The sequence below is a fragment of the Talpa europaea genome, assembly GCF_964194135.1.
Source record: "Talpa europaea genome assembly, chromosome: 8".
Lineage (NCBI taxonomy): Eukaryota > Metazoa > Chordata > Mammalia > Eulipotyphla > Talpidae > Talpa > Talpa europaea.
In genome coordinates this window covers 97021367-97048715 of record NC_140075.1, presented here as the reverse complement: position 1 = coordinate 97048715, position 27349 = coordinate 97021367, and the positions used below count along the sequence as shown (strand labels likewise).

At 37.6% G+C, this 27349-nt stretch overlaps 1 protein-coding gene across 1 annotated transcript; it reads left to right on the top strand.

Moving 5' to 3' along the window:
* On the top strand, positions 1-27349 carry LOC311175721 (synaptojanin-2-binding protein; the record flags this gene model as incomplete). The annotated part of the gene is made up of 4 exons (XM_084240786.1): positions 1-64; positions 14037-14173; positions 24239-24334; positions 27116-27349. 4 exons carry the CDS (start codon positions 1-3, stop codon positions 27254-27256), a joined length of 438 nt encoding a protein of 145 aa, XP_084096912.1. The 3' UTR covers positions 27257-27349.

Genomic DNA, 27349 nt, shown 5'->3' with positions numbered 1-27349 from the left:
ATGAATGGAAGAGTGGATTGCTCGATTACTGAGGAGGAGATCAACCTCACCAGAGGCCCCTCAGGTATGTGTGGAGCGGGTCACCTCTCCGAGCAGCGTACTTGAGGGTGTGCTTGCAGAGCGGGCACCTCTGCTGCGGAGCCAGAGTCTTCTGGCCTCGCAGCAGGCAGGCCCTAAGTAGGGGGTTTTCTGCAAGGCTGAGGGCGTAGAATACACGGGCATCCGTGGTTAGCTGGACTCGCATCTGAGGAATTCACCCTGGTTTTCAGATTACTACACCTTCGGGGAGGGTTTCTTTATGCTAATGGTACTAGAAAGCCCTGGGGGTGGGGGATCCTGCTTTGGGCCGTGAACCCCACACCCCGCCTTCTTTTGCCGGTTCTGTCCCTGTGAGGAGAGACTGTTGAGCGTATGTCGGAGCACAGATTGTAAATACATTGCCGTTTTCTTTGTCCAAGTATCCCTCTTCCCCTCCTTTCATTCTGGGAAGTTCCTTTTGAGGGTCAACTATAGTGTTAAAGCAGAAGGAGACCTGAGAGATCTATGACAGCAGTTCCCAAACCTGGTTCTGCCTGAAAGTCACACAGGGTTTTTTTTTTTTTTTTGCTTGTGGAGTAGTTTTTTGTTTGTTTGTTTGTTTGTTTGTTTTGTTTTTGGCTTAAAAAAAGAAAGTTCCTGCTTTCCCACCTCTAGGAGTGTGGATTCAGTGCAGGTGTGTGTTTTTTTTACGCTACAGTCCTCTTTTCCTTAGACCCTCTTCGCTCCACTAGGCTCTTGACATTCCTACATGCTCCCTGCCTTGGATTTTGTTGCTTTTTCTTTAAAACTGTGTAGTGTATCTATTAAAATCTTTAATTTGGGGATCATGTAGGCCTCAACTTGGTATCTGTCCTCTGATTTATTCTTTGATATTTATGGCAGACTAACTTGAATGTTGAAAGCCTTAGTTTCTCATGGGTAAAATGTGCACTATAGTATTATCCATTTTATAGGGTTGTGAAAATGAAATGAGTTAATCTATATAAAATTTTTAGAGCATTGCCTGACACATGGTGAGTGCTATGTAAGTGTTTGCTACTACTCTTGTCATTGTTGGTAGATGAATGGCTAGATTAAAACAGTGAATTCTACCAAACAGTTATTCTAAGAGTCATCAAATACTATGAGTTCTATCTCTGAAGTGTTTCTGAAAGCCTTCCACTCCTTTCTGTTAACATTACCACTACCTAGAACAACCTGTCACTTCTTTCTCATCTGGAGTTTTGCAGTAGTTTGAGCAACACTCAAAAGATTTTCTTCATATGTGTGGCTACCAGAATCATCCATACTTTTTCTTCTTATATAAGTCAGTGTTACTTTTGAGAATATAATTCATTGCAAATCTATATGGCTTAGTGTCATACTCCATATGACCGCCTAAACTTTTGACAGATGCTCATTTAATATGCTTTTGACTTCAATATGCTCTTGACTTCATTTTTCTGTACTTTTCATCCATTTGGGCCTATTAAAATAGTGATAATTCCTTTTGCTTTTGCCCAACAAGTATTTAAAAGTATCTACTTGTTCTGCCTCTGTTTTGTGCCTTTTATAGCCTAAATAGCCCTAATTCTTACCTTAGCTCTCTTGTGATACGGTTTGAGGTTTGTTTTGGGTTGCTTGCTTAATAATTTAACATACTTTGACATTGTTCTTTTGCTGCAGCATTCTATGTATTTCTAATGTCTCCTGATGAAAGAAGAGCAGAAAGCTGATATTATCTTGTGTGTTCTAGCCACTGAATATTTTCAAAGTTCAGTATATGTCACTTCACCGTTTTTGGTATTTGCTTAACAGTGTTTCTTACTGTTCAGCCCACCATTCACTAAAAATTTTAACCCTATTCATTTTATAGACCTAAAGTTCCTTGCATTAGTAGTTTTCTGAATCACTGGAGGTAGACAGACTTCAAGGAATTGATGAAGAAGAATAAATATATCTAACTAATATATTTCACCCAAAATGGTTTAATTTCTGTGTTGTAAGTGCATTTATTCAAAATAAATGGACCTGTTCTCCCAATAACTTCTTTCATTTAATACCTCCCACTATAGTAGCCCTGCCTGAGGAATTAACTGCCAACCTTTGTTTTGACCTTTATTTTGTTAAATCTTACCTTACTCCCAGAAAGATTTGAGGTATTTGAAATGACTAAATAATCCACTGTGACAGGTATTTAGTTTGCTGTCAGTAGTTGAGGACATGTCAATAGGAGAACCTAAAAACAAGAAACTCTATGAAGTCCAAGCATTTGACAGTTTTCTGATCAGTAGGTTTATGCACCAAATATCTGAGACTAGAATGCTATATATCCTTGCCCTTTATTTTCTTGATTACATCAAGTGTAGTCCTCACAGAATTACAGTCCAGTGGAGACATGAGGTTTCACATGTAAACGTTGAATTTCAGTGCAAAGGTATAAATGATTAAGGGCTATGATGTGCACGTATGTAATGGGAGAGCAAAGAATGTGTGGAGGGGAATGTATTAGTCTGATCCTGTAGTGGAAAAGTTCAAAGACTGAAGCCATTGCTAATGGCCAGATTGATCACTATCAAGAAGATAGAACTTAGGTTGATTTTTATGAACGGACTTTAGGCTAGATCCAGGAATAGGCATGGATATAGCTTATGCAGTAAGAGAAATAAATGAAGCATATTCTGAGGTCAGTGAGTAAACCAGCCTAGATAGAAGGGAGGGTTTATTTAGGACCGTTCAAGGTGATAAGGTTGTTGAGATAGGTAAAGACTGGATTATGAATTATGCTAGCATTATTAATTAATGCTAGTGGGGAAAACAACTTTAAAATTCCATCTTAATTCCTTCACTGGTTAAGACTCAATTCAGAGCTATTTCCTTCAGACAGCCTCTCTTACCCAAGCTGAATATCCCCTTATAAATATCATTTATTGAGTGCCTGTCCTATATTGCCAAACTAAGTATTTTATATTATCTATTCCCAACAAGGAGCAGATGAAATGGTGATTATCCCATTTAACAAATAAGAGAAGCTTGGCTCATATCACACAATTCGTGTTTAAAATTAATTAATTGGGCTTCCCTGGTGATGCAAGGGGTTAAGACACAACCTATGAAGCAATCCGCAGCCACTACAGCACGAGTTCGAGCCCCAGCTGGCTCGAGCAACCCACATGGCACAGTAGACCTCTCCTGACTTGCCCGTTGCTCACTTCAGAAGTGTATTTCAGTCAGTCTGCCTGTTCTGCTCCCCCGTCTGTCTCTGGTGAATCCTCTCACCCTTCACATCTTTGGCCTGTACCCCAGTTCTTGTATGCATAAATTAAAAAAAAAAATAATTATATTTTTCATACATCGTTGTAGTCCCCATAGTATTTCTACTACCACGTTACTCATGAACCATCACTATATTCTCTTGTGTTCTTCCCTCCTGTTTTGCACCAACTTTCTCCCTCTCCCTTGCTGTATTCCTCAGATCTATGGTCATGTTGCTAGTTTTGGCTTTTTCTTAACCTTGTTAGGTTTCTCTATATTCCACATATAAGTGAGACCATCTGATATTTATCTTTTTCCTTCTAATTTATTTTGGCTAGCATAATCCCTTCCAGCTCTACCCATGTTGCTCCAAATGGCAAGAGTCTGTCTTTTTGTCTGCTGAGTAATATTCCATTGTGTAAATATACCACACCTTTTTGATCCATTTGTCTATTTTGTGACGTTTGGGTTGTTTCCATGTCTTGACTTTTGTAAATAGTGCTGCAATAAATATAAGGGTGCAGGTTTTCCTTCAAATTAGTATTTTTGTGTCCTTTGGGTAGATTCCTAGGATTGGAATTGCTAGATCATACGGTAGATCCATTTTTAATGTTCTGAGGAACGTCCACAGAGCTTTCCATAGTAGCTGGACCAGTTTCCATTGCCAGCAGCAATGTCGGAGGGTTCCTTTATCCTTTACCCTCTACATCATTTGTTGTTTCCTGCTTTTTTAATGTGGGCCATTCTCACTGGAGTGAAGTGGTATCGCATTGTGGTTTTTATTTGCATTTCCCTGATTAGTAATGTTGAACATTTTTTTATATGCCCACAAATTAGGTTTTTTGCATTCTTCAAGTACATACTTAGGAGTGGAGTTAATGGGTTAAACGGTAGATCTATTTTTAATATTTTAAGAAACCTCCATACTTTTTTTTTTTTTTTAAGATTTATTTATTTATTTATACAAGCACTGGGTACAGCCAGAAGCGCGGGAGGGTGAGAGAATTCACCAGAGCCAGAGCGGGGAACAGAACAGGCAGACTGACGAAATACACTGCTGAGGGGAGCAGCGGGCCCGGCAGGAGAGGTCTGTCGTGCCTTGTGGGACCCTTGCCAGCAGCCGGGGATCGAACCTGCACTGCAGAGGCTGTGGGCAGCTTCGCAGCCCACCGCTCAACCGCTGCGCCACCAGGGAGGCCCCCTCCATACTTTTTTTCAAAGATGCTAGACTAGTTCACATTCCTACCAACAGTATACAAGGATACCTTTTTCTCCACTCACACTACTTTATTTCAGTGTTTAAAACAAAACTGTCTTTATCAACATACTGTAGAATTTGTATGGATAAAGACAGGTCAGTATTGGGCCTCCATTTAAAAAGTCAATTGTTTTTTTATATAGACAAGAATGTATTTCAGAGGGGAAAGGATATTGTTTTTAACAGTGTTGAGACAACTAGATACCTATATGAATGGATGAACTTAAATACTTACCACAGAACATATGCAAAATTAATTTCTTTGAAATAGATCACAGAACTAACCAGAAAAAAAGCTAATCTATAAAATTTCTGTTAGAAAATACAGAAGAAATTCTTTTTTCCCTGGGGTGTTTAAAATTTCTTACATGTGACACAAATAGTACTGACCATAAAAGAAAAAAACCAGACAAACTCGAACTTAAAACCTTCTGCCCTTTAAAACACATAGCCTATCCCCATCCACTGCGCCCCCCGCCCCCACCCCAAAACAGGCAGGAAATTACTGAATTGCAAATGTTTACTACAATACAATAGTGAAACACTATAGGCCTGAAGTTGTCTTTCTGGAAAGGTTTTTGATCATGAATTCAGTATCTTTGATACATTTGAAGGTATTTTTAATAGATGTGAGGATTATCAAACAGTTTTGTTCTTGAGTCGGTTTTGGTATTGTGGCTTTTTGAAAGAATTTATCCATGTTATCTAAAATACCGTAATAATATCCCTTTATCTTTTTAATGTCTTTAGGGTATGTAGTGATAATTCATTTTGTATTTTTCATATTGGTAGTTTGTAAATTTCACATTGGTAGTTTGTAAATTTCATTTTTCTGGCTTTGTCTTGGTGACAATTAATCATTTACTAATCCTTTCAAGAAAGCATCTTTTGGCTTTTTTGAATTTCTATTTTATTCTGCTCATTTTACTGTTTCCTTCATTTTACTTCCTTTAACTCTAATTTACTCTCATTTTTCTAGCTTAAGATAAAGAATTAATCTTTGATATTATACCTTTTTTCTTTTCTATTGTAAGCATTTAAAGTTTTAACTTTTTTTAAAAAAATATTTATTTATTTACATAAGCACTGGATACAGTCAGAAGTGGGGGAGGGTGAGAGGATTCACTAGAGCAGAGCGGGGAGCAGAGCAGGCAGACTGACGAAGTACACTGCTGAGGGGAGCAGCAGGCGGCAAGAGAGGTCTGCGCGCCATGTGGGACCCTCACCCGGAGGTCAACTGGAGGCTGGAGATCGAACCAGCGCTGCAGAGGCTGCAGGCAGCTTCGCAACCCAGCGCTCAACCGCTGCACCACTAGGGAGGCCTCTTAACTTTCTTTTTAAAGCTATAACATTGCGTTAGCTGCATCCCACAATTGCAATATATTGTTATTTCATCGTCATTCAACCTAATACTTCCTATTTTTTTCTTATGCCTTCACCTTTCACATGTGGATTATATGATTTGCAACATTTAGCAATTTTTTAGATATTATTATTAACTAGATGGATTGTGTTTCCCCTCAGAGTTTACATGTTGAAGCCCTAACCCACTATATTGGGAGATAGGGCCTCACAGAAACAATTTAAGTTAAATGGTTAAATGAACTTACAAGGGTAGAACCCTGATTCTATAGAATTAGTGTCCTTATAGGAAGAAATCCAGAGAATTTACTCTCTCTGTGCATGCGAAGAAGTCATATGATTATATACAAGTCAAAGGACCCATAATGAAATTGGCACCATGAGGTTGGACTTTCCAAGCTTCCAACACAGAATGTATGTTGTTTAAGCTACCCAGTCTATAGTATTTTGTTATGGCAACCCAAGAAGACTAATACAGTTAATTTTACAGATTTCTAATTCAGTTCTACTCTTTGAAATTTATTGAGACTTACTTTATGGACCAGCCTACGACCAGTCTTTGTGAACATTACCTGTGCGCTAGAAAAGAAAGTTTACCTGATAGTTATTGAGTGTGTTGTTTGATAAAGGTAAATTAGATCAAGTTGGTTCTTAGTCTGGTTACAGTGTCTTATATTTTTACTGATTTTTCTGTTTATCTGATGTATCATTTATTGAGAGAGAAATGCTGAAATCTACAACTATCATCCTTTTCTTTCCTTTTTCTCATTTCAGCGTTTGCTTCATGGATATTCACGTTCTGTTGTTGCATTCATATTTAGTGTTTTAATGTCTTGATGAATTGACTCTTTTTTTCATTAGGAAATATGCCCTTTTATTCCTTGAAATGTTTCTTATTCTAAAGTCTACTTTTTATAATATTGTAGGACCAATCCAGCTGCTTAGTATATCTATGTCCATCCTTTTAATTTTGACTTGTATTTGTTTATGTATTTATGACTTCCACAGTATTCATCCCTTCCATAGAATTTTCATTCAGTATTATTTTTCTTTTGCCCGAAGAATTTCCTTGAACATTTATCATAGTATAGATCTGATTGTGACAGATTCTCTCAACTTATGTTTTCTAAAAAAGTATTTATTTTACCTTATTTTTGAAGGCGATACTCACTTGATAACAGAATTCTAAGTTGACTGGTTTTGTTTTGTTTTTGTTTTTTTTTAAAAGATTTATTTTTAAGATTTATTTATTTATGCATACAAGAGCAGGGGTACAGGCCAGAGGTGGGGGGTGGTGGTGGTGAGAGGATTCACCAGAGACAGAGTGGGGAACAGAACAGGCAGACTGACTGAAATAACACTGCTGAGGGGAGCAGCAGGCGAGACAGGAGAGGTCTGCCTTGCCATGTGGGTTGCTCCCTGGCTGGCCAGGATCGAACTCCTGCTGCAAAGGCTGCGGATTGCTTCATAGTGCTGTGCTTAACCCCTTGCGCCACTAGCGAGGCCCTGATTTTGTTTTTTAGCATTATGTTTATCTTGATGAGTTTGTTATGTTTCTTGGATCTATTTCAGTTTCATCACATTTGAGCCAGTTATTAACGAAAGATGCATCAAAGGTGTATGTGGGGGAAAAAAAAAAAAAGGTGTATGTGGGAGCTATAACTCTTAGAAGAAAATATAGGGGAAAATACTTCATGTCACTGGATTTAGTGATGATTTCTTGGCTATGACACCAAGAGCCTAGGCAACAAAATTAAATTAAATAAATTGGTTTTTACCAAAATGAAAAAAAATATGTATCAAAAAACACCATGACGAGATTTAAAGATAACTCACAGAATGGGAGAAGACATTTGCAATTCATATACCTGAAAATGGGTTAATATCCAGAATATATAAAGAATTCTTACAACTCAACAATAACCAAAAAAAGAAAAAACCCAATTCAAAAATAAGCAAAGAATTTAAATAGATATTTCTCCAAAGGAGATATACAAATGGCCAGTAAGCATATGAAAAGATGTTCAACACCACTAGCCTTAGGAAAATGCAAATCAAAGCCACAGTGAGATACTGTTTCATCTCCATTAGCATGACTGTTATCCAAAAAGTTTATAAAAAGCCCCAAAATAATAAATGTTTGCAAGGATGTGGAGAAATTGGAATCCTGGTCACTTCTTGCAGGCATAAAAATGGTACATCTACGGTGGAAAACAGTTCAGTTGAGCAGTTGCTCACATTGTTAAACATAGAATTACCATGTGATCCAGCAACTCAGTTCTATATATATACCCAAAGGAACTGAAAACAGGCACTCAAACAGATACTTGAACATAAAATTCACATCAACATTACTCACAGTAGCCAAAATGCGGAAACTTGGATTGAGTGTTCATTGACAGATGAACAAAATATGATATACATACCATAGAACATTGTTCAACCTTTAAAAAGATTGAGATTCTGATACATATTACAACATGAGGGAACTTAGAAAACATTATGCTTAGTGAAATAGAGCAAAACAAAAGAACATTGTAGGATTCTACTTACATGAGGTGTACAGATTAGGTAAGTAGAGAGAGAAAATATGATACAAGTTATTGAGGGCCAGGGCAAGAGGAGTGAGAAGTTGTTTAATGTGTACAGAACTTTTGTTTGCTATGATGAAAAATTATGGATATGAATAGTTGTGATAGTTATTACACAACATTATGACTGTACTTAATTATACACTTAAAAATGGTTACAGTGTTAAATCGTTATGTTATATATATTAACCTAAACAGTGAGTTGAATGATCAACAGAGTTTGATTTTATGTTACATATATTTTACAACAAAATAATTAAATAGTAGGCTGTCAGTGCAATTGAGTTGATTGATGTTTGGGGAAAATTAGTGAGATTATCTTGGGGTGGAAAAAAATCTGCAGATCGATGGGGAAATTGGATGTTTGTCAATCTGCTGTTCATAACTCAGTAAGTGGTTATCATTATTGGTATTAGTGGACTGTTTTGTTTCATTTTGACTATGTTCAGAATTAGTATTATCAGAATAATGATAAACACTTGTATTTTACTTTATAACTTTTATATTTATAGACAAGAATCTGAATGAATGAAGAGTTCTATTCTTTGACCTGAAAGTAAGCAATAGAGGCCCTGACTAAGGTAACAGAACTCTAGAATGACCAGTTCTTCCTCTGGAATATATTACCTGTGGGGACTGTTCTACAAGCCATTATCCCAACAATCTTACTCAGAGTCAGCCCAAAGACAGGTTGACTCCCAAGATAGCCAGCAGTACTTAGCAAACTTCTTTACTGAAGCAGGTGTTCATATTTTCTGCAAAGGGGCAGTATAGCAAAATGGTTTAAAACTCACAACTTGCTGTCAAACGTCCTGACTTAGTGACTTGGTTTTGCTTAGAGCTAACTGTGTATGTAACCTCTTATAAAATTATTTATTTCTTCACACCTGACCTTTTCCAGTTATTTGTAATAAACAATAATCACTTCATGTGTTAGTTGAAAAAATCAAATGAGATTTTATATATGTATATATAAAGTACATTGCATAACACCTGATACATATTAAAAGCTCCTCAAATTTTAATTGTTAGTGCTGCCATTACTGCTCTTAAAGACTCCTAGTCAGGAGGCATCCTCAACAAGGCATTTCTTGTTCAACTTTGCAAGGCTCTCATGTAGACATTCTTTCATTCTCTCCCAATGCTAGAGTGGTGTCATTCTTATGCCATCTTTACTTTTTTTGCATCTAGATGTCTAAATTGGGTCAGACAACTCATTTTAACCTACTACCATTTAAAAATTTATAGCACAGAAATTTATAACCAGAGTTCATTTTGCAATACTTCACTCACTTTTTAAAAATGTCTATGGAGGGCCTTCCTGGTGGCTCAGTGGTTGAGCGCTGGGTTGCGAAGCTGCCCGCGGCCTCTGCGGCACCGGTTCGATCCCCGGCTGCTCCCCGGCCACCGGAGGAGGGTCCCACATGGCGCGCAGACCTCTCCTGCCACCCGCTGCTCCCCTCAGCAGTGTACTTCGGTCCTTCTGCCTGCTCTGCTCCCCGCTCTGGCTCTGGTGAATTCTCTCACCTTCCCACGCTTCTCACTGTACCCAGTGCATGTATAAACAAAAACAAACAAACAAACAAACAAATAAATAAATAAAACATGCCTCTATAAAAAAAAAAATGTCTATGGAGTCTTGTTCTTTTTCTTCCTCCCTTTCACCTCAACCCCTTTTGGATCATTGAGGCCAAGAACTGAATTAATTATATGTTAAGCTCTATAACTCTTAAATTCCATGCTTTTTAAAAATTAGTATTGTTTTGTGGAGGGGCATTTAATTTATAAGAAGATATTATGCTATTAACATCAACATTATATTTTAAAACTCTTGCTTTTTATGAACTTTTTATGATTAGTTGTGCTTCTATTAACTATATTTAATTATCTATTCACCAAGGGATAGATACCTAAATTACCATTATTTCCACACTATCACACAACATACTGCAATTAACATATTCTTAATTACCTTTTTTAGATAGGAAGATCCCATTGGTTCAAACTGAAATGCTTTTGAAATTGAAGGGGACTATTTCAATTATACTGCGCCAACAGGTGTACATCAAGACATCCAAATAAACTAGGATATGTGTTCTACCCTATTTGTGGAAGATTTTCCTGGAACACAACTGATAATCAGCATATATGTACTAGGATAGCCTTCCCCTTTTGGTCATTTCTAGCTGGTATCTGTTGCAGTTTGTCAGCACATGTACTGGGCTGATTGTACATATTTTAAGTACCACCCTTGCTAGAAGCAGTTTATAAGGGAGACCTCTGGGTCACAGGTTATGGACCAACTTAATAAGTAAGTTCCAATCCAGTTTTGTCCTATTAGATGGATAAACTTTTTAATCTATCTTTCAGGACTTGCCATAATGTTTATTTAATAATATTTTTGTACTTAGCAATATTTGTTTATTCATTCTTTCGCCATCAAACTTACCTACTTTGGGGCCTTTACGGGCACTATTAGCTTATTAACAACTACTTGTAGTGCCTTAACCCAATATAGCAACAACTAAACAATTATAAAGGAATTTTTCAGATCTTATTTTATTGGATCCTAACTCTTATATTTTGAGGTAAAGAGGGCAGAATTTGTAATCCTTATGCTGCAGAAAAGGAAATTGAGGATCAGAGGTACACTGACTTGTTTTAGTCCACGTGTGTCTGACAAGTTATGGAGTTGAATTTAGAATCAGGTTTTCTGACTTTAATATGCTTCTTCAAAATCTAAAAGGGCAAAGAAAAGGATAAATTTCTGTGGTAGGGACTGTCCCTACCACAGGCAGAGACAGGCAGGGTCTGTTCTGTTTTAGCTTTGTTTCTGGGAATATAACTCAGTGCCTGACATATAGTAAATGATCGATAATTTTCAGTGAATTGGGTGTTATGTAGGTATTCACATATGTGTGATTTTTAACAGGAAAAAAATCAAACTAGCTTTGATTTTTTAACTGGAATTTTAAAGCTACTCAGTATGTTGGGACCCCTGCTAATTGCAGAAATGCTGTATGTTACATATAAATGTGGTCCTATAAAAGTCTAGTTGGAGAAAGGAACTTCATGTAAGTCCAGGAATTATAATGTTATGAGATGGTTCATTTACAACTTAAGTAGTGATAGGTTATAACCATGTCTCTATAGTGTGATTTCTGGTGAGAGGGGCAGTAAACTGCAGTTGTTTGTTCATTGAAAATAAACAATCAGTAAGATTTCGTCTACTCTCCTTTTTTTCGACTTCTTTCTTTTTTTCGACTTCTTTCTATAGCTTTGAATACCAGTAGCAGAGTCTCTCCTTTTTCTAACTACTATATTGCATTTAGCAACTTAACACATACTTTCTGTTCCCAAGAACCCCAGAGGCAGCTGTACTGTTTAATGAGGATGTTGGATTTCATTGAAACATTTTCTCCAAATAGTTGAGAAAGGCTGGTTGGCCTCCGTCGCCTTTCTCAAATATGTCACAGTTTTTGAAGTCATTTCAAAGCCTTTTTTAATCAGACTGCACCTACCTTTCCATCTTATTTCAAATAAATAGCCACCATTCCCTTTCCAATACGTCCCCTGCCAACACTAATACAAATTCAGAGTTACCATTTAATAACTTAACATTTTCATACCCTACCCTTCAAGGAAGTTGAAATAGGCATCTTTCAGAAGTAACTCATTCTATCTTGTATCTTAAATCCTTCTTTTCATTCTCCAACTGCAGATACACTGTGTATAAGCCACGCTATAAATTATGCTTCCTACTGCATCTCTCTTTAGCCATGTGTTTCCTTAAATCACGGATTGATTTGGGAGTGCTTATTTTAATACTGTGAGTTTTGATTTTTTTTAAAGATTTATTTACTTATGCATACAAGAACAGGGATACAGGTCAGAGGTACAGAGGGTGAGAGGATTCACCAGAGACAGAGTGGGGAACAGAACAGGCAGACTAACTGGAATACACTGCTGAGGGGAGCTGCAGGCGAATCAGGAGAGGTCTGCTGTGCCATGTGGGTAGCTCCCTGGCCGGCTGGGGATTGAACTTGTGCTCCATTGGCTGCGGATAGCTTCATAGTGCTGTGCTTAACCCCTTGCGCCAGGGAGGCCCTAATACTGTGAGTTTTATATATAGAAGATTCCATACCACTAATTGGGAACACTTTTTTTTTTTTTAAAGAAAATTGACATCTATCTCTTAAGTATTTTTCTATTGAAGCCTGTAGGTGGCTAGTGACTGTAGCTACCTATGTCTTTAAATTGTGCTGCCAAGTTTTTGCTTTTCAATTGTTTCCAAACTATCTCCTTTCTCTTTCTACTATGATTCCTAAGTCTATAGTTCCTAACATAAAGAAAACCTTATGGAAGTGCCTTTCTTTTTTTTTAATGCAGCAGTAAAATTCCTTTAGGGCTGTAAAGTGAAATCCTTCCCATGACTTAGTGGTTGGTCCATGGAATTACTATTTTGGTAGTCAGTTTCTTTTCTTTTTAAAATTTAATTTAATTGTAATAAAACACACTTAACTGAGATCTCCTCTCTTAATAGATTTTTCAGGTGTAATACAATACTGTTATCTGTGGGCACAGTGTTGTACACCATATCTCTAAAATGTATTCATCTTGCAGAACTGAAATTTTATGACTGTTAATATAGCCACTCATAGAAATGAAGAATAGAATGGTGCTTGCCAGGGGATATTGGGGATGGGGGTAAATGGAGAGTTGCTGGAGGGAGGGGAAATGGTGAGTTGCTAATCAATGGGTAGTCCATTTTCTACAGTGAATAAATCTGGGTAATCATTGTACCCAAGTATGTGATTGTTTGCTCTTGAGATAGAAAAGGAGAAAAGAGTGGATTTGTTGATTTAGTCCTGTCATGAAACATCACTTACTTACTTTTTTAGTTCCCAGGTTTTTTGCCAACACCTATACTACTACCCCTTCAACTCAAAAATAAATAAACAAACAAATAAATAAATAAATGAAACCCCCAAGATCATTTCTTCCAAAATTTCATCATTTTCAAACTCTCCCAAAGGTTGGGAGAAGAGAAGTTTGGAGGGGAAGGTTTTGTTAGGATTATCTCTCCCATTGAATTAGGAACAGTTTATTTGTGAAGTAGTTAAAAACATAGCTGACCATGAACACAGCAAATATAACAGGTTATATTTATAACACAAAAGTCGAGAGGTTGGGTCCTCTGAATACTACCAACAGTATCAAAATCAAATGTGAACAGAAGCACATCTTATAAGAATTGCCATTATTCTTAAAATGAATTTAATATAGATTATTCTTTTTCTATTCAGTAAACCATGTTGATGACTGTATTTTAGTCCTGCCTAATCTGGGTGGGAAAATCTGAATACTCTTGACCTCTGTGGATGATGCTGTTCACCGACCTTGCTGTGACTATTTACCAGCTACTTGGCAGTCTAACTCAAGAACACCCCCGTCCCACTAGGTCTTTCTTTTCTCTTCCTCCTGTTCTTCTCTAATCCCTTTCTTTCATCTTCACTCCCATCTCCTTCACAAATCCTCCATGATTTTCTTAGGGCTGGGCTTCAACATCGTCGGTGGGACAGATCAGCAGTATGTCTCCAACGACAGTGGCATCTACGTCAGCCGCATCAAAGAAAATGGGGCTGCGGCCCTGGATGGGCGGCTCCAGGAGGGTGATAAGATCCTCTCGGTGAGAATTGGCTTTGGTCTTCTTCACAGTCCCTTGGTCCCTAGATTTTAGTTCCTATCCCTGACCCCTTCCTTGGGAAGATTCCTCCCTGCCTTTTGGATCTGGAACTATCTAGACCTTGATCAGTCATCTTTTCCAGCCCTACCATAGAGCCTGAAGGATATTATTTGACATACAAGGCAAATTTTAAGTCCAAAATAAGTCATATACCCGGGTTCCTAAAAGGTAAACCTGGAAGGGGTGAGCAACTGATGTAGGAGAAAGGAACTTAAAATCTAGGTTATTATTCTTGCATTAAACTTGATCACGTTCCTTTTGTTGATTAACACTAATGTGTGCCTCCCTTTAATTCACAAGGAACAATAAAAGACAGTAAGAATTAAGTGCCATTTTAAACTCTGAGCCCTTTTTTCACCCATTATTAAGATGAAAAATTAGAAGGCAGTGTGATTAGGATATCTGCCTACTGTGTTTCCATTTCATTTTGCTTATGTCTGTAGTGAGATGTTATTTATTATTTTCTGCAATTTCCTCTATGGCAAGGACCAGATTTCTCTCTTCTTCCCCCCGCCTTTTTTAACCTTTTATATCCTAGCACAATGCTTAACAAATGAACAGATTAGGAAAATTCAGGCAAACCCAGAAAGGTTGACTGATCCAGAATATAAATGTGTTATCATGGGTAGTGATATCCCATTTTAGTCTTTCTATTTTGCCTTTTTTCAGTCCATTAAACGACTCCTACTATGCCCTATTTATTTGTGAGATAGAGACAGTGACACTCTATCTTTTATCTTAAAATGGTGTTGAGCAGTTTAGAGGCAGATTATTTCCTATAGCTCCCAAGAGAAAGATGTTCTACAAACATTAAATCAGCTGGAGTGGTATATTAAGGAAAACAGGATGTTGTTTAAAAAAAAAAAAAGTATAGCATTATAGTTAGAAATTATGCAGTTTTAATGTTTTGACACATTCCACATTCTCTCTAAAACACTAAGACCTGAGTTCCATGGGCAAAGAGGAACTTAAAAAGTATAGGGGTTAAGAAGAGAGCATATTAATTAAAAAGCTATAGTTAAATTATTGGAAAAATAGGTAAATTATTAAAAAATGTGAATGGTTAGAAGTTTTTTTTTTTTAAGCTAAGGTTGTATTGGGGTATGCCCAGCAGGTATTAACCACCATAGTATACCCACCAACTCTTTTGAACACTGTATACCAAGCAATATGATGCAAACTTTAAACTTAATATTGTAATAAAGCTATTAGGTGTTTATTAATTATGCTGTCACCACTATTATGCTATGTTGTAGCCATGGAAACTGGGGCTTGGTGAGGTCAAGCAGCTTGCCCAAGGTCACACAACTAGTAAGTGGCAGAGTACTAAATCTTTGATCTGTCTGAATTTGGAGCCTCTACTCTTAACCAGAATACTATACCGCCTCCTAAAAAGTAAGAGAGGAGCTAGAATGTTATTCTAAACAGAAAGTTGCGTGGTGAATTAATAGATTTTATATACAGTTTTACGTCAAAACTAAGCTTAGTCTTTCTATAAAGGGTAGAATTAGAGAAAGGAAAAAAAGGACATAGACCTCAGGGTGAGAGAATTTATTAGATAGAAGCTGAGATGAGGCACCTTTCTTATGTAGGCCATTGCCTCATAGAGAAAAGAAGAATTGAAAGACCAGTTAAGTTTTTTGAAAATGTGTGGCAGGAGATAAATTGTCAATAAAGAGATTGATGTTTAAAAAATTAAAAGTGATAGCAAAGAGAATTTTATCAAAATAAAAGGAATGAAGATCTATACAAGATATTACATACTACTAATATATGTAAGACATTACAAAGAATGATTGAAGTTTATGTTCTGGCTAGCTAAGGAAAGGACATGTGAAGGAAGGGAGGAGGAAATGACAGATGAAGGAAAAACAAAGTAGAAGACAGGTATGAAGAGAAATAAAGGAGACAGAGAAAGAGAAAAAGATACATCTACTAGAGGAAAAGGCCAGCATAAGCTCTTCATTCTATCTAGAGCTATATTCTTTGACTCATTTCCCTTCCAAGAATTTGCTCCAAAATTCTTCTGCTTCTGTTACCACATGTGCCATCCTATTCCCTGTCTATCCTTCAGTGAACTAACTGGGTATTAACCACTAAATGGTTCCATTTATTCTTAAGCTCATTGTTTCTGTTTGATACACTGTTTATATCTGTTTGATATATATATCAAATATATATATATCAAATATATATATATCAAATATCAGATATATATATATATGTTTGATATACTTAAGTATTTGGTGGCTTTGAATGACTGTAAAATGACACAACTATTAGTTTATATTCCCATTCTATATGATCTTTCCTATTGTTATATGTGATATTTTCCCATGTTGAAAAATGTGTCCAACTCTTTCATTTAATTTTTGTTAGATAATCAAACTAAAAATACGTTTCTTCTTAATACATATTCATTTTGGATAACTAACAGAAGCATCACTATATAATCTAGATTTCTTGTGAGTTGTTAAATAATAATACCCTAAACAATACCCATGCTTTGTCTTAATTTCAAGCTCTGAAATTAAATAACTTCATGAATTATGTAGTTTCCTTTTTCTCATGAAAAGTGAAATTTAATTTTTTTTAAGATTTATTTATTCATGCATACAAGAATCAGGGCACAGGCCAGATGTGCAGAGGGTGAGAGGAATCACCAGAGAGAGTGGGGAGCAGAACAGGCAGATCTACTGAAATGCACTGTTGAGGGGAGCAGCGGGCAAAACAGGAGGGAGGTCGGCCACCCCGTGTGGGTATCTCCGCATCCAGCCAAGATCAAACCTGCACTGCAGAGACTGTGGACAGCGTCACAGCACTACACTCAATCGCCTGTGCCACCAGGGAGGCCCTGATATTTACTTTTTTATGATCACTTTGAATGGCTTAAACTAAGAAGAAAAGATTTTTTAAGTAATGTAAATGACTTTCAAGGTCCTTTTGCATCTGACAACCATGAAATAAAAACAAATACTGCCAATAGAAAAACAGACCTGAAGTTGAGATGAGAGCTGGAGATTTCTCACTCAAAGTTCATTTTGTATATATGATAGTGAAGATGGCTTATTTTATGTACAACTTTACCAAGAAACTTGGGGAAATTTTTTTTTTGGGGGGGGGGAAAGTAAACTATCTTAAGTTTCTCATTTCCCCTGTGTGTGCCTAAATGAAGAAAGATGGATAGTCAGGAATAGTCAGTTCTCAGTGAACTGTGTATTTTGATGAACTTCAGGGTGATGTGTTTAATTATTGTACTACACAAGTAAATGTTTCATTATATAATAACATGTCACAAATTGGGCCGTTAGTCAACTAACTCATTCTCTGCAGATGCAATTCTTAATTGTGGCAAATAAAAGAGTTGAGTAGTCATCAACATTTATCAACTATTGATGGGCGCTAGAGCACTGTGCCAGGTGATAGAAATTAAAAGAAAATGAAAGCCTGGTCTGTGCCCTTACTTAGACATCAGTGGGAAAGACTCACCAGAAACCCTCATGCAGAGACATTGAAATTTACAAATCCTTTAGACATTGTGCCTCCAGAGAAGGAGAGTCTTTATCTTTTCCTCTCTATATCCCTAGCATGTAAGCCTCTAGCTGGCATTGAGTAAGCTAGAGGCTTGTTGTGTTAGCTCTTCTGCGAATGAATTATGACATAACTGACTTTTTTTGGCTGGACCGGATTAATCGAAACTAGATAATCTATTTTTTCCTTCAACTTTGATGAAAAAAGAGACCCTCCACTCCCTGCCAAAATAAATATTTTGATCCATTTCAGGATGTTGGTAAAAAATTTAAAATATCCAGAGCATAATCTAAGGTCAGTGCTTTTAAAATTGATCCCATTCTTTCCCTACATCTTATACATCTCCACTTGTATTATCCTACAGTCAGCGCTCTCATAACTCTTAACATTATCCTGAGATATTACCCTATCCTGAGGCAATTCAAAATTGCCACACCAAAGAAAACCAAGCCTAAGATAAGAATTAGGTAGCTCATTTTTAGAAGACTTCCTGCAACCATAGATAAAGCAAAAATGTGTGTGCTTCCCTTTCAGTTAACTGGAACATCACCCCTCCAGTTTTCATTACAGTCAGCAAAATTTTCTAGCATGTGGCAAATCTACCATAGCTCAGTTTGAGTCAAATTTAAACTATGCCGGGCCTCCCTGGTGGTGGCGGTGCAAGGTGTTAAGATGCAATCTGTGAAGCAGTCCGCAGCCACTGCAGCACAAGTTCAATCGCCGGCTGGCCAGGGAGCAACTCACATGACGCAGCAGACCTCTCCTGACTAGCCCGCTGCTCCTCTCAGCAGTGTACGTCAGTCAATCTGAATGTTCTGTTCCCTGCTCTCTCTGGTGAATCCTCTCACCCTCTGTACCTCTGGCCTGTACCCCAACTCTTGTACGCATAAATAAATAAATCTTTTAAAAAACAAACAAGTTTACACTATGCCACCAGTTAAGAAAGCTGAAATAACAAGTGTAACAGTATTCTAAGATTCCTCAGCCTTGTCACTCTTGGTACTAAAAGTGAAATCCAGGGCCTGTCTAGCTATAACCTAGGAGCTTGTTAGAAATGTAGAGTATTGGGAACCTCCTCAGACCTACTCAAATCAAAAGCAGCATTATAATAAGATTCATAGGTGAGTCTGTGAGTAAAGATTGAGAAGCACTGCTATAGGCAGGTATTTTTCAAGTCTTTTAAATTGTGATCTGTAATAGGAAATACATTTGCACACATAGACACACACATAATGTAATGATTAGCAAAATACTTCTTTCTTTTACATGTGATATGTTGTGTTTTTAAAAGTTTTTCACTTTTTAAAAATTAAATCATGGTCTTGATCCCACTGCATTGACTTCAAAATTTTGTGCAATTGGTCAAGAGACCCATATTTGAAAAACCACTGCTCTAATGAATGAAAAATCACTGAGGAAATCTGTGGATGCATAGACTATGTATTAAACCAGTTAAGCAGTCCATGTATAGAGAACCATTCAGAAGACTGTTTCAAGCAGTTTAGGATAAAGAAAACTCAAATTTCAAAATCACTTGAAGGGCTTGCTAGAACGCAGAATGCTGGGATGAGGCCTAATAATTTGTACTTTTAACAAGTTCCCAGATTAATGTTAATGTTACTGGGGCTACATTTTAAGAACCTCTGGTGTGTATTAGTAAGGCTAATAATAAAGAGTATGGATTCCACATACATTCAGGGATAAAATCTATTGAACTTGGAGGTTAGTTAGTATGAGCTGGAATCTGTAAAATACTTAGTATTGGAAAGCAAATTCAGCTTTGTAGTAGAGATGACTGTCAAAAAAAAGATACAATCATAATTTATTTTATGGGATGGTTTACCTTGAGCAAATGATGGACATCTTTCTTTTAAAAAGAAATTCCCTTTGTATTGCTAAAGGCCTCTTTGGGGGGAATTTTTTTTTTTTTTTAAAGCAAGTAGAATAACTGTCCTTTTCTATCAAAATACTTTGGGCTCAACTAGGAGGTTGAAAGTCATAATTGGCATAGTTGGTCTGTGCTCTGTGTAAGCACTTTCTTTTACCTGATGAGGACCAAGATTATACCCTGAGTCATTGGCAAGTAAAGCTGCTGTTAGAGCTCCTATCTTTCAGCTCTGTGTAATATTGAGAATATATCATTTAGACTTTGTGTAGTTAAACCTTTTGTGGAGTGCACTCTGCAACCAAACCTCAGGAAATCATGTGATTATACTTAAGTGTTGTTCAAAGCACTGTTCAGATACTATAGGAGTTATAATAATGAATTGAAATTCATTCTCCAAGTTAATTACCATAGAATTTAAAGTGATATGATTTAAAGCAGAGTTCAGTTTAAGCTTTTAGATAGTTACATAATATAGAGATTAAAAAAAAAATAACTGTCACATCTTGTGGAATTATCTAGAAAGGCCTTGTCAGTAAAGTGGTGCTTAAGTAAATTCCTTTTTAAATTGGAATGCTACTTCACTTTTACAAATTGGTAAAAATATTAATGTATAAGCACTCTTATACAACTCTAGGAGCTAAGTTATATACAACTCTTAAAATTTTTAAACGTAATATAAGATACAAGTGAAACTGCAAACCAATAAAACTTGAATTTACAAATTAATGGATAACAAATACATTGCTGAAATAAAATCCTTGCTAACAATGTAGATTTAGTTCAGTGTTTTAAAGTGAAGGTTTTGGGGCCCAGTTGCTTGAGTTTGAATCCTGGCTTTGCCACTTATATTCTATACATTTTTGGACAAATTGCCTGGCCTTTCTGGTTTTATCATCTATAAGATAGGAGTTTCTGACTCATAGGACTATTGTGAAGACTAAGTTAGCACATATAAAATGCATGGATAACTTTGACATTATAAGAAATATGCAGAGATTCCTGGCAGTTATTACTGACTACTATGGCAAAGATTATTTCAAGCTCAGTGTTCCTGCCTTTATGTCATATAGTGACTCAGTTCTCCAATTGCATTTATATTACTCTGATACTGAGTTTGATATCTTTGGCATTCATTAATATGCCTATGTCTTTAACTTAAATACCTATTTTTTTACAATGAGAAAATACAGTTATCGTTTGGACTAGATTAATTGAGCATTCTCACTGAAATCAGCAAACTTACACCTATTTTTCTCCCCTAGGAACTAATTAGAAAATTAGCCATTGAGATTTCATTGTGATGTTTCTAGAACCCCTGAAGTTCTTTCCCTGTGGCATATCTACTAAATGAACTAAGGCATAATCAAAAGGTGGCTTGGTAGCGTAAAATCAAAATTATCAATTCGAAACCTTGTATTATATTTCCATACTAGAGTTAGCAGGATTGATCCTATTTAAGATTAATCTTAGAAGAAAAGTAGATTTTTTAAAAGGAAAAGGTATTCATATTCAGATGGTGGATTCAGCTGGAGGACAGGTATGAATGAAGAATATATGTTTTTGTTCCAGGGTCAGTGAGGTATGTGATTTAGCTAGATTTTCATAGGATATATGAAAGAGAGTTACAATAAGTTAAACAGGGAAGATAGGTTGAAACCATTTCCTAGAGGACTTGGCATAACAAAGTGAAATATCAGGCAAGCACTTTTTCCTCCCTTTCTCCCAGTTTTGTTTTTGCTTTTGAATGTTAAGGTGGTATAAACAGAATTGTGCTTTAGGAGAATTGATGTGAAGATACAGTGTTTGAATGGGTTAGAATGTGGGAGGACCTAGACAAAAAATTCAGAGAGGTGAACACAGTAGTTCAACTAAGAGTATCCATAGCTTAAAGAGAGAGGAAATAAAAGAAAAAATAGCATATGAAGAATGTCATTATGTTAGACTACAGGATCTGGCCACATACTGTGTGTAAAGATTGAGCGAAGAAAATTTAAAAATATCAAAATTTCAGTCTGAAACAGTGGCAATGGCAATTAAGAAGCAAGTAAGAGTAGTCTGTTTTTTTTTGGAAAGCAATGAAGAGGCTTGGATATGTTGGATTGGAGTCTGGTAGAATTCCCAGATACAGGCACCCAGCTGGAAATTGGCAAGTTCAGAAATAGACATGTGGATAAAAATTGGGGCGTTGTCTTACAGGTCGAAATAATAAAAGATTATCACAGGTCAAATGGTAAGAAGACAAAGCACTACTGTCATGAGAAATATTTGCTTACCTTAATAAGGAAGGAAGAGGAATCAGGAAAGAAATAACTTAGAAACAAAGAGAACTAAGTATTCATACACTGAGACAGGAGAGATATGCAAAAGAGAGGGGAGAGTCTGTAGACTGAAAAAGAGCTACAGTATTTGGTGATTGGAAGTCACTGCAGACCTGCAGGGCAGGAGGTTCTTCCCTCTCACCTCATAGAGTATGAATTATAAGGGAGTAGGGAGTGACTGGAGGCTAAGGAAGAGGGAGGAGGCAGTGCCTATAAATAGTTCTTTCAGCAAGTTATGCAGTGAAAGAAGAAGATTGGAAGAGGGTGATAGTGGGTTCCAGAAATTATTTCCATTGTTTTCTTTATAGATGAGAAAACTTTAGTTGAGGAAAGAAATAATTAAAGAATTGAGATGAGCAAATGACTGCTTAAGATTTGTGAGGAGCCTAGAAAGAATATGATCGAGAGAACTAGTGGCTGGTTTTGCCCAGATAAAGAAAATAGAGCTAATTCAGAGAGAAGGGGAAAGCAGCAGTGAGCAGATATCAGGAAACTTTGAGGGAGAAGAAAAGAAAATGGAGAGAATGTTATGATAAGTTTTCAGTATTCCCCAGAAAGATAAAGCAGAGGAATCTGCTGAGAGGAAAGATGGGATTGGAGTTGGGATTTGATGGTAGAAAAAGTCTAGAACAGCTACCACTAGGTATTCATTAGGGAGTTTACCAAATGAAGAGAGGATTGTAATGATATAACAGAGTCAGCCAGCATGGCTCTGTGTATCTTTCTCCAGGAATATTAAACTCAGTAATGACAAGGAACTTAAATGCAGTGGTAGCCCAGTCCTGTAAACATGGCAAAAGACCGTGGATTAAGGGTGTCCGAGTTTACCAAGTGTTTTGCTGAAATCACAGCAGGAACTCCTAAATGAGTAAGGATTCAAGTTAAGTCTAAAATGGTTAAAGATTTTGATGAGGATAAAGAAGAAATTCAGTACAGGAATAGGAAGAGAAAATGGGCTAGAAATTGTCAGGTTTTAAGAGTTTAAGGTATTGGAGCTGAAGTATGTTTAATGTTGAAGTCCAGGACTTATGCCCAGAGGTACCTGTAAAGTAGAATAGAACTGAACACTACTTTTTGGGAAAGGTAGACAGTCTACAAGACCAAAGTGTTGGTAGATTAATTCACCAAAGGTATTGACAGAGGATAGAATAGAGAAACACATATGAACCTCTTGGAGAAGAAAGATGAGAGTTGGGTAAGTCAACACTTGAGCTTCAACTGAGTGGAGAATGTTAATGAGTTGAGATTAGAGGAATAATAGTGCAGAAAGAACAATAAAATGAAGGGGTACTTTGATCTTCCTTGCAGTATTTAAAAACCATAGCCCTGGCTCCTATACTTGCTATGACTTTGGGTAAATTACTTAACCTCACTAAGCTTCAGTTCCTTCATCTGTGAAAACTAGATAAAAATAATGTGAACCTTACAGGATTATTATGAGAATTAAATTAGCTAATATATGTAAAGCATATAGCACAGAACCTACCAAATAAACATATTAGATGCTGTTGCTGTCACTGACATGTATAAAAGATATGTGGCTCTTGCATAAAGTAGGCTATGCTGTGTCATTGGTGCAGCCCAGCATAGACATCATTGGTGGCCAGTTTCATTCCTTACACTAAAAGCGTTAATACCAGTAGTCCTTTATATTTCTCACCAGTAAGTCATAGAACTGACCTGATATCACATATTTTTGAGGAGTTTATGTCATCACAAAAATGCAGTTTTGAGTAAATTTGAGGACAAGAGTATCCATGGAATCAAGGGAAATTGTTCCCAATATTACAGGACCAATGGAACATATAAATTTGTACCACATCAAAATAAACTGTGGGAGTTTCATAGAGTTCCATATCTAGAGTTGAAGCTGGTAATACCAGGAGTTAGGAATATACAGGATATCATGGTAATCTGGAACATCACGTTAGCTATAGAGAAGCAAGCTGGTGCTCATAGAAAACATACCAGTACAATATCAGGATCCCAGCTATCAAAACAAGACAGGTTATAGGACCTCAGAAAGAAGAGACTACTTTTTTCTTTTTTTTAAATTTACGTGCCCTTTAAATGGACCGTGGAACCTCAGTTCTAGGAGAGCATATAATGAAAAAAGTTACTGTAAGTTCTAAGTAACTGCTCTTTCTCTTGGCCCTCGGAATTTGCTATGTGGGAGCTTGTTTTTCAAATGTTTGGTCACATGAAAAATCTTTGACCTGGGGAGTTTGCTTTCTACCCCTCTTACTGCTTTTTCCTTGTTGTTTCCGACAGGTAAATGGCCAAGACCTAAAGAACCTGCTACATCAGGATGCTGTAAACCTCTTTCGTAATGCAGGCTACGCTGTGTCCCTCAGAGTGCAGCACAGGGTAGGTGTCATTGGCAGCCAACAGCCTGGCACCAGGCTTTTGTAACATTCTTGAGAATAAACCCTCTGGTGTCATCTTTGATATTGTGTTTGGCTTTTGTTTCTTTGTTTCTCTCTCTTTTTAAAAAAGATTTATTCATTTATGCATACAAGAGCTGGGGTACAGGTCAGAGATTCAGGGGGTGAGAGGATTCACAGAGACAGGGTGGGGAGCAGAACAGGCAGACTGACTGAAATACACTACGGAGAGGAGCAGCTGGCGAGACAGGAGAGGTCAGCCTTGCCATGTGGGTTGCTCCCTGGCCGGCTGGGGATTGAACTTGTGCTGCAGAGGCTGCGGATTGCTTCGCAGTGCGGTACTCAACCCCTTGCACTACCGGGGAGGCCCCTCATTCTCTTTTGATGAGCTTCTTTGAGATAGATCCTCTGGGGCTTCTGCTTATTATTAAAGGAAACTCTTAATGGTGTGTTTGCAACGCAGGTTCTAGCTTCAAGGTAATGTAAAGCTTAAATATAAAGCTTGAAAATGAAATTTGAAAATACACCAGAATTGATTTTATATTTGTAGTAGGGAAATAAATACATGTCTGCCTTTGAACATTCTTATTTAACAAACTAACTACGATGTTGGATTTTCTGATATCCACAACATGCTGTTTCCTTTCACCACAAGGAGCCCTTTCCTTATCCCCTCGGTGATCATCTTGACCTTAGCATTAGGGCTCAACAGGAATCTCCAAGAAAAAGGAAATTCATCAAGGCAGCACCCTCCCCTGCATCCACTGCTTAGTTTCTAATATTTTAGAATTTTCATGATAGGGAGGGAAGCCTGGGTGGACAGAATTCCTCCCATACGAAGTACCAAGGATTTTAGAGTACATCTACAGTACAAGCTCAGTGTTCCTTTAAAGTTACTCCATCTTAATTGATCCTCCCTTGGCATGAGTGAGGCTTCAGAGCCTGAAGAAGAGTTCAAAAGGAGATACTGAAAAAAGTGGAAAGGGCAAGGCATGAAAGATAATTAAGGGAAAAAACCAGTTACTAACAGAATCTGGGAGTGATAGGTTAGAAAACAGGTCCCCAGGAGACAGTATTGGTAATCAGCTGCTTCTGCCGTGACTCTTCTTTGTTTCTAAATCATGGAAGGATTTATGCACTAGATGAAGGCAAGGTATTGTAGGCACGCGCTTCAGATATGATTAGAGTTCTTTGTGAAGGTGTGTGTGGGAAATGATGTCCAGTGTTCACTTTCTAGGAAACATCTATAAATAATACTTAGTAAAGCAAATTCTGGTCAAGGAATTAGCCTTGCCCTAAAAACCATGTCTTTTGTTGAGCATAACCTCTCAGAACATCTCGTTAGGAAACAAATGAAAACTGTAGAGGTTGGAATAGTGTGGAAAAGGTAGTTTGTGCGGTCTTGCCTTTCAGATTGAGGGGTCATTTTCATGTAATGACCGGTTAAATCTAACCAAACCAAAATGGTACCATAATTATTGCAAGTTAGCTATTGAAAGTCGATATTAAGAAAAAACACCCTTAAAAATAATGACTGGGCCTCCCCTGGTGGTGCAGTGGTTGCGTGCTGGGCTGTGAAGTTGCCCGCAGCCTCTGCAGCACCAGTTCGATCCCCGGCCGCTGGTGAGGGTCCCACGAGGCGCGACAGACCTCTCCTGTCTCGCCCGCTGCTCCCCTCACCAGTGTATTTCATCAGTCTGCCTGTTCTGTTCCCCGCTCTGGCTCTGGTGAATTCTCTCACCCTCCCGTGCTTCTGACTATACCCAGTGCTTGTATAAATAAATAAACAAATCTTAAAAAAAAAAAAAAATGACTAAAATGAAGAAAGACCATCAGCCACAAAAGGGAATGCTTAAGGCAATGGAAAATTACAATCACTAGGATGTGATTTCTTTTTACTTATTGAGTCATTTGCCTCCGCTCCATAGATGTTTAACCTTTATTTGTGGCTAGTATTACAAAATAGGCAATGCTGGGGCCTCCCTGGTGGCACAAGGGGCTAAGCACCATACTATGAAGCAGTCCACAGCCTCTGCAGCATGAGTGATTCAATCCCCAGCCAGCCAGGGAGCAACCCACCTGGCGCAGCAGACCTCTCCTGACTTGCCCGCTGCTCCCCTCAGCAGTGTACTTTGGTCAGTCTGCCTGTTCTGTTCCCCACTCTGTCTCTGGTGAATCCTCTCACCACCCCCCTACATCTCTGACTTGTACCCCAGCTCTTGTATGCATAAATAAATAAATCTTAAACAAAAAATAGGCAGTGCTGGACATGGCCCCATTTAGGAGGGAGTGGGTTCCTTTTGGGTATTGAAAGTATTTATGTGGCATTGCACTGCATTAACATGACTCAGATCTGCTCTTATTGCACTCTGATGACTGATAATCTAAGTAAAAATACCTTTTCTTACCCAGTACTTTTCAGATCCCTATTGTATCAATAGGCTTCATCATATCTTCATTTCCCTGGTAAGAGTTTGGTAGAGGCAATAGAGAAACAGAAAGAGGTTATCTGACTTAGAACCCCTTTAGGTCAGTAGCATGGTGAGGTAAAATGCCTCCCATCAGGCATTTTGTTTCCAAAGAATCATTGACACGGAAGTATCAACTCAAGAGAAAGAGAAAGGACTCCCTTGCCACTAGTGCTTCCAGGTTTATTGGTTTGACTACTCTGGAGACCCTAGACCCAGCTGTTATGTCAGTTTGAACTTTTTTTGTGGTAAATACGCATTAGGCACTAGAGTTAACATTTTTCTTTCCCTTCCAGTCACAGGTGCAGAATGGGCCGATAGGGCATCGAGGTGAGGGAGAGCCCAGTGGTGTTCCCATAGCTGCGGTGCTGGTGCCAGTGTTTGCCTTCACCATGGTACTAGCCTGGGCCTTCATGAGATACCGGCATCACCTTTGAAAAGTTCACGTTCTTCCAGTGCTCCTGATGAAGATACATTTCTCTCTTCTCTCATCCTCCTTCCCTGCCATTCTCCCATCTTTCCCTCTCTCT